Raw genomic sequence first — 8,070 nt, forward strand, 5'->3', positions numbered from 1 at the left:
GATGACTTTCTTCATTTGTTTCAACAGAGCAACCATGCTTTATTAGGACACAAATGTTTAAATTAAAGCTCTCAACCAAACTCGGTCATGGATGTTGACCCGGTGCCTTCTGTAGACAGCTGTTTTTACCCCCCCCTGCCCTTTACAAAATCACAAAATATACATTAGCAGGATGTACAGACTGCTGTAAGTTCAGAGCTGACACTTTAGAAGAAAACTAAGGCAACAGTCCTGCAATAAATCCTCACTCCATTAAATTGACTGGGAAAGACTAATTCCTAACGTGCAGTTTTGAGGGTTAATGTTCACTCTGCTTCTTCACTTCATCTTAAAGGGGACATATTACCATTTTACCACAGTTGATATGGTTCCTTGGGGTCTTAATGAAATGTAACACATTTTGGTCAAAATACCACAAGGATCATTTAAAACAGCATCTTTTTACCCTGTTTACAAGGACCCTCCTAAGATTGACCTGTATTGAGTGCCCCGCCTCCCTCCACGAGATACAAGCACCCAGATTTTTCTATCAATTACCTCTGTAGAAATATGGCTGCTGCAGACGAAGATACAATCTTGCAACCATTTGGTTTTGAACCAGAGTCAGGTGGGCAGAAGACTGGCAGCGCAGCCCCACAGTGGGATCTTGAGCTGGCACAAAAGTGGAATTTTCATAATATGTCCCCTTTAAGCTATTCAGACTGTCGTACTTGACGGAAGCTACCTGAAAGACCGAAGTTAATGGTATCAGCAATTTTTTATTCATCCACCTCATGTCTTGGAGATGGCTCAACCTACGGAGTCCTTTTCAGCACAAACTGAATTTTTGTATCTTCTTGAACGAAGGATTAATTTCAGGACTGTTGCATTAGACTAGTGCACTTTATTAACTGGCAACTAGGCGTGGCTCCACAACAAATTGATTTCTCTACACATACAAGGGCTGTCATGATTTCTTTCTGCACTGGGACTGACATTGAATGTTTAAATCCCCAGGCCAGCTGGGAACACCTGGCTCGGTCAGGCTTTCAAGTTAACTTTGAAACTGTCATTTCACTACACATCATTAACTTCCACTGTGAGGCCAAAATGGAATTTTTCTCTAAGACCAGCTTTTGTAGAAGAAAATATATTTTTAAGCCGGTCAAGATTTGATTTCATCTTTCAGGTCAGATATGATCAGAAAGGCCATGTTGTAAAGGAAACCTTGAGGGTGGGAGAGATTATAGTGAACTACAGTTAAAAGCTGTCTGTCATGGCTGTCTAAAGTGACTAAACCCAAGTTTCGTGCCACACAGAAGATTTTCAGTTTGAATTTACACAACCAGAGCAAGAGGAGGGGATGCCAGTTTCAGAGGAAATAATACAGTATTTACAGTGAAGAGGTTGCGCGTGTGCTGAACAGGAAGTTGAGAGTAAATGAGATGCTTCACATTAAAACATGGTGATTTAGGACAAACAACGACAGAGCCTCCAGTGTGCTTCTCCCTTAAATTTGTCTCCTTAGCTATTTCCTCAGTACTCGAATGCAGTCCTCTTCCGTCGGCTTCTTCCCCCCTCCAACTCTACCTCTACTGGAGCATGTCCACAAAAGCGTCAAACTCGTCTATGTTTTTCTCGTAGACGGCCAGTTTCTCTGGCAGAGAGTCCTGCAGAAAGAAAATGAAAATCACAGTTGTTTACATACATTGTTCACTGTTTTACTAGAGGACAGGACACCATGAAAAGTAAGATTTTAAATTAGAGCTGTTCTGATACCCGCCACTCTGCAGTATCAGAACACCTACTTAAAAACCTCATTGACGGTAAAAGTCTAAAGTGTTACCAGGTCATCGGCCATCGACTGCGCGCTGATGTGTAGAGAGAGACTGGCCAGTTGTGGAGGATTTTGAAACTCTCTGTAGAACGTGCCCAAATCCATCGGCAACAGGTCGTCTTTAGAGAAGGCAGGTCTCTGTAAACAGGAGGGTGGAATAATTTCAAATTCACAGAAATTACAGGTTTCTTTTACGGTTTATCTGAGTAGTGTTAAGTTGATTTCCAGCACATGTATAATAAATGACCATGGACCATCTGAAAATTATTTTCATTAAAAGTGAGGTAACACTTTATATGTTTTAAGGTCAGCACAGTAGTGAGTGAGCAGAAGACACTTAAACAAAGAGTACGTACAAAGTCGACCATAACGAAATCGTCCTGCTGCCCCGATCCCTCTGAGCCCTGGGAGTGAAGGCTGGCCTGCAGGGGGGACGGGCAGGGAGGGGAATCTGGGGGCTGCACCTGAACACAAACACAAAAGTATCTCAATGCAAAAAAAAAACTTTATCTGCCAGTTTTACATTTTTTAAGAAAATTATACATTGTCCATTTCCAGGTCAGACAACACATCAGAGGTCAATAGTTACCATGGGATCATTCTCCTCTGGGTCCAGGCCTCGAGGGGCGAATGCAGCAAATGGCAGGTCCAGACTGGCTGCTGTTAACTACACAAACACAAAGATCGAAATTTAGTGTTCCCTTCAGTGATGCAAACACAAGTGGATAAACACAACAGACTATATGTGATTTACCTGTGTGGCGGGTTTATTGACAAACGCTCCGACTTTCCTCGTGAACGCGTTGAGAGACTCCACCGGGTCATAGGGGGAAACACTCCTTCCTTCATCGCTGTGCAACAGATCGTCATCATCACCACTGGAAACAGGGATGAGACAAGTTGTTAATAGTCTCATCAAGTATCCATTACCATTAAAACAAAGGGGAATAACTGTTGATGCTGAGTTTAGGTGATGTCAGAGATTTACCTGCTGCCAGGGGTGTTGGGGGCTTGCTCGGCTGTCAGGTGGGTGTCTGTTCCATGAGGATAGGCAGGAACCATTACAACCCCGCCCTCCCTCACAGCATGCAATACCTGAAGAGGGAGAACATTAAATCAACAAAAATAACAATGGTACTTGCAATATAACAGTATTTAAGGGCGGAGATTTCAAAGTTTAATCTTATTGATAATCAGCTTCTTTTATTTATTTTTTGGGGAAAAAGCTGTTGTCTACAGTGACTATCGTTTGCGGACAAGAGTCTGATCTGTGATTCCAGCATTTATGATAAATTGGCCAATAACAATGGCTCTGGTAATGGATTGGTCAAACTCTATTGTGTCTGGAAGTGAGGTGATTGGTGCAGCATCACCTGGTTTGGATTGGCAGCGGGGTGACAAAGATCAGCAGCTCCTGCTAGAGTTGGAGGATGGTAGGATAATCTGGAAGCATAAAGCTGGAGAGAAACAGAAACGTATGGGTTTGGAAAAACCCATGAAACATAAGCTGTTTTCAGACATGAACTCCGGACAACTGGGTCCTGAAATTCTCCGGACTGTGCCAATCAGAAGAGATTTTTTTATGTTTGTTTTTGTGTGCAGCACATAAACACTGGCATCAGCCCTTATCACCAAAAGCTCTCGAATCTTATTGTTTCCAAGTTGACATCTATGTCTGCGTCTTCTACAAGTAAATCAGCACTTGTTTCGGTTTCATGTTCATTGTGTGTTTGAAAAGTCATCTACATGCCATCTGGTTGGCTGTGCATTTTGGGCTAAGTCAAACATTTAATCAGGGGGCTGACAGGAAAAACTCTGGGGAACGTCCGGAGTTTAATGCATGTCTGAAAGTAGCTAAACTGTTCTCAGAACTGAGGCGAAGGAGACGATGATAGAAGATTACGATGAAAAAAAAAATCTATTGAACACCAGCAAACAGGAGTCACAACATAACAACGGCTCAAATCAAATCAACAGTGCTCACACAAATAATTTACAACTGGTTATTGTTTGATCATGCTGCCTTTGTTCTCTACGTAGCCTTTATATATATATTCAACTCATTATATTGCTGCTCTGTACTATACTGTATACTGCATTTTTACTATTTTTAATTATCACTATCAGTTTTTTATCAGTATTTGATCTTGCTTCTGTCTTGTTCAGTTTCTTTTGTTGTTTTCAAAAAGCCTCCTGTGGACAGGTGTTGTAAACTAGCATTTATGCTAATACACTGTAAACAATGCATCTGGTTCGTCCAATGACATTGTCATGTCCATGTCCAAATAAAATCAAATCAAATCATAAAGCTATTAGTAAGTGATGGAGCTTTAAACCAGGACAAAAGGATGATGGTTAAACTAAGTTTCTGATGCAGCTCCGGCACAACAAGGAGCAACACACACCCCAAAACAAAACATGAGGGATCTGACGGAACAGCAGAGTTGATCAGTGATGTTTCAGAGCGTCACACACGGTTGCCAACGCAGACTCACAGTGTGAGTGACAAGTCCGGAAGCCAATGGAAGCTGCAGACTGTCCACAGGGAGGGGCTTGGGCAGTTTAGAGGGAGACGGACTCAGTGTGCACACACACTGAGATATTGCAGACACACACACAGAAAAAACATTCAATAAAAGGACATCCGGAAAGAAAAGACAAAGAGAGAAAAGAGAAAGTGAAATATAAAAACAGGAAATGGAGAGAAAAAGTCTCAAGGTTAAAGAAAGAAAGATAAAAGAAATGAGTATGTGTCATACCTGAGAGGGAGGGGAGGTGGAGAAGGAGGTGGTGCAGACCTCCTGTGAATCCTGAACTCCTGCATAATGTCCTCCGTCCTCGTCATCCGGAGCTCTACACACACAAAATACAAAACAACACAAAACAACTTAGTTTTTTCTTTATGTTGATACATTTAAAATTGAAGGACTCAAAAGTGAAGTTGAGATGTGTCTCCATTTTAAAATTAATGGCTGCTTTCACTTCCAGAACTTTCCGGGGTTACCTGTAGTTGCAGGGGTGACCCATATTTGCAGGACGGTGGCTGCCGCAGGGAGGATCCACAAAGTGATCCACGATGATGCCCATGATCGGAGCAGCTCGCTCAAACTGCCTGCAGAGGACAGCAATTCAACGGTTATATAAAATCGATAAATATAATAACTAATATTAACTTCCTTTCTAAGAAAATCAGTTAGAGAGTTCTGGTTACCTGTTAGACATGAATGCCAGGTTGGTGCGGTAGGCACATGAAAGTGTGACTGTGCCAACAGGAGTTCCAACGACACCAATACGCACTGTCTGAAAACCTTAAAAACAAAGAGGACAACTCAGTTAAAACAATATTTCAGCTGGTTTAATGCAGTTTACTTCAGACATTTTCAGCACAACTTATATTTCATTTATTGTAAATATGCGGTTTCAATTGTTAGAATAACATATGATCTAAAAAGGAAACCACTTATAAAGGTCCTCTGTTGTTTTACTTTGTGTTTAGATGTGACAAAGGTCAAAACTGTTAAGAATGTAAAGTATAAGTAGTTTGCTTCTTGTCCAATTGTACTTTTGTAATGTTAAGTCATTGTGAATGCTTTGTTAGTGATTTTTCAATAAGGTGAGGTCACAGTTACCTTCCCCTAATCCATTCAGCTGGACTTCTCCAAAATAAATCCTGGACAGAGGAGATACAGAACCACAACAAACAGGGAGGTTTAGACGACTGGACTGAATACTCACAGCTGAACAGGGACTGGGAGAGTCCACATACCTGTATAATATGACGTAGTCATGTCCCTGCTTTCTGGACAGTTTATAGGCGGGTGTTACTCTGGTGATGGCCAGCAGAGACTTCAGAAGCACAGACAGACGGTTGTACACAGTATATGACACCTTGATGTCTTTATCGCACCTGCAGCAGAAACAGAAAACAGCACGTGTCATTAGTACTCAGCAGTCTGGAGGCCTTTCAAATGCCTATCGTAATAACGTAATATAATATTTACACTTTGTCATTTGTGTCTTATTATTGAACTAAAATTCAAAATGAGGAAGTCTGCTCCTGGTGGATTACAAGACAAACTTGTAATCCACCAAACTTGTAAACTTGTAAACTTGTAGTCCATTTGGTCAACCATTGCATTTGTCAACCAAATGCAATGGTTGACAAATGCAAAGTCAACCATTGCATTTGGCACACAAATAAATCACATGCAAGCAGCTGATGCTCACTGTGATGGGTTATTTGAACTTCTCAACAGTTCCCTCACTTATTCACCAAGCTCTGTTATTTTAGAAGCCGGGCAGGGGGAAGCAGTCATCATAAGTGCAGCACATGATGAAGTTACCATTACTACAGTTTTAAAATGTTGTCTTCCAAGCTAGTTCTGTAAGCAGAAACATGGACAGCATTGACCGGCCTCCTATCTTTTCTAACAATCCTTCACTCACTTTTCATTCATCTCCAGGCACCAAGTCTCTAACTCCATTGAGTCGCCCTGAATGGGAAAGAAACAGAGGAACAGATGAGCACAGGGACATAAATCTGGGACAAAATTTGTTTTCATTTGTTTAGACATACAAGAGTAGATGAGTCCTCTGGTAACTTTGATTCATAAAATACGTGTCATTTCTACATGCAATTTCACCAAGCACTCATTTTACAATATGTTAATAAAGCTTACAATAAAGTATCTGCAGAGATTGAGGTCATTCATTTACAAAAGAAGAAAATGGAAGCAGTAGATGATCAGAGGGACGTTTTTTACCTCTGATGTCTTCAGGGAGATCTCAACACACATGGAGCGTCCGATGCCTGGAAGTTGTCCCGCCAGCGCTTTCTTGGCTTCATGAGTCACCTCTGGTATGTCTTTGATGGCCAAATTAAACTGGAGGACGATAAAATTATTAAACTTTACACTTATACAAGCAGAAAACCTTGTGCAATAACAAGCTACAGATACAAAACAACTACAACAATCTAATCGATGACTACAAATTCCTAATATGGAAAAGGAATATGACTTTACCCAGTCTGAGCCTGTAGGGGATGAGGAAGAGCGAGTGCAGATTTTCTCACCGAGTCGGGCTTGGACTATCACCTGCACAGTCTACCAACACACAAAACCCGCAATGAGACATCGAATCGTGAGTGGCCATCTTAGAAACAAAAAGCTGTTTACATGAGCATCCAAAACATGTTGGTTATCATGGACATGTCTAGATTCAAACTCATAACAAAGAACATATATCTCTATTACCTTCAAGGCAAAGAACTTGATGAACTTGTCCAAGTCCTTTTTATCCTGGGGACTTAGGTCACTGTCCATGTTGACACGACCCTGCAATCCAACATGACGGTCACTTAAAGACAAAAACAATCAAAACAAACTTCTATAATGTCGAGCATGAGCTTGTTTTGCAACGGCATCCGACCTATATTCATTTAAATGTAATTATTCAACTATATATGGCTTTAGAAGCTGAGTGAGGGTCAACAAAGATGTTTGTGTATATTGACAGTTTTAATCCCATCTGTAATTTGCCTAAACAAAACAGCTCAGAGGCCTAAAAGACAAATACAGACGCATATAAGGCGTATCCATCAATAACACAACGGAGGCTGTATGCAACGGTTGTTTTTAGCCTCCATGCAGCAGCAGCTCCTGTCACCAGCCACGTAGCGAGGCCTCCACGTTGACATGAGATTGTCCAGTAAGATTTGGAGGTCATGTTAAACCACAGGACGCTGACAACCACTTAACACTGTACACAACACGATCCGATGTATTTAAAAGCAATCCAACCGCAATTTGATCGATAGTTACATTTGTTTTTCCTGTTACAGAGACGAGTGAGCCAGTGACACACTGTGTGACGCGCTAACGCTAGCCAGCTAGCTAGCTGGCTACAACGCACTTTAATGTGAAACAAAAAGCAAAACTTACATCCGCTGTTGCCTTAAAGATGAAGCTTCAATAAATTAAAAAGCGGGTTAACTAAGGTGACGAGGAAAACTGCGCTCGACGGCGATTTAAACATCCGTCTGAGATGTACACAACACTGAAGACAACAGGGCTGCTCGTCTGTTTATCTCCTCCATGTCGACGTGTTTAGTTCGCAGTGCTTCCACACAGGCACTTTCGTCGATCCTTGTGAAAACCTACGTGTCACATAAAGGCTCACAAAGAAATCCCATCAATAGGAAAACAAATACACGTGCGATTTTTCTATTATTGTTTTTATTACGAAACGTCAAT

General features: G+C 41.3%; 1 protein-coding gene across 2 annotated transcripts; it reads right to left on the reverse strand.

The window, feature by feature from the left end:
• Positions 1-2: 2 nt before the first annotated feature.
• Positions 3-7,919, reverse strand: atg13 (ATG13 autophagy related 13 homolog (S. cerevisiae)). Of its 2 annotated transcripts, XM_062380175.1 has the most exons (18): positions 7,759-7,919; positions 7,072-7,152; positions 6,841-6,921; positions 6,580-6,699; positions 6,263-6,309; positions 5,583-5,723; positions 5,446-5,486; positions 5,028-5,124; positions 4,821-4,928; positions 4,576-4,669; positions 4,312-4,410; positions 3,190-3,273; positions 2,805-2,911; positions 2,571-2,694; positions 2,406-2,483; positions 2,173-2,280; positions 1,826-1,954; positions 3-1,649 (listed from the first exon to the last, which is right to left on the reverse strand). In XM_062380175.1, exons 2-18 carry the CDS (start codon positions 7,138-7,140, stop codon positions 1,572-1,574), a joined length of 1,605 nt encoding a protein of 534 aa, XP_062236159.1. In that variant the 5' UTR covers positions 7,141-7,152; positions 7,759-7,919; the 3' UTR covers positions 3-1,571. The 2 variants fall into 2 exon arrangements, with proteins under 2 accessions (XP_062236159.1, XP_062236160.1); XM_062380176.1 differs by lacking the exon at positions 4,312-4,410.
• Between the last annotated feature and the right edge of the window lie 151 nt (positions 7,920-8,070).

Source organism: Platichthys flesus, chromosome 22, assembly GCF_949316205.1.
Source record: "Platichthys flesus chromosome 22, fPlaFle2.1, whole genome shotgun sequence".
In the NCBI taxonomy this organism is placed as follows: Eukaryota; Metazoa; Chordata; class Actinopteri; order Pleuronectiformes; family Pleuronectidae; genus Platichthys; species Platichthys flesus.

Excerpts from the sequence above, each read along its gene's own strand:
- atg13 (XM_062380175.1), bottom strand. The coding sequence starts at position 7,140 with ATGGACAGTGACCTAAGTCCCCAGGATAAAAAGGACTTGGACAAGTTC. Across the intron at positions 5,125-5,445 it reads GCTGAATGGATTAGGGGAAG|GTTTTCAGACAGTGCGTATT; the intron begins GTAACTGTGACC and ends TTTGTTTTTAAG. Across the intron at positions 3,274-4,311 it reads CCGGACTTGTCACTCACACT|CTTTATGCTTCCAGATTATC; the intron begins GTGAGTCTGCGT and ends GTTTCTCTCCAG.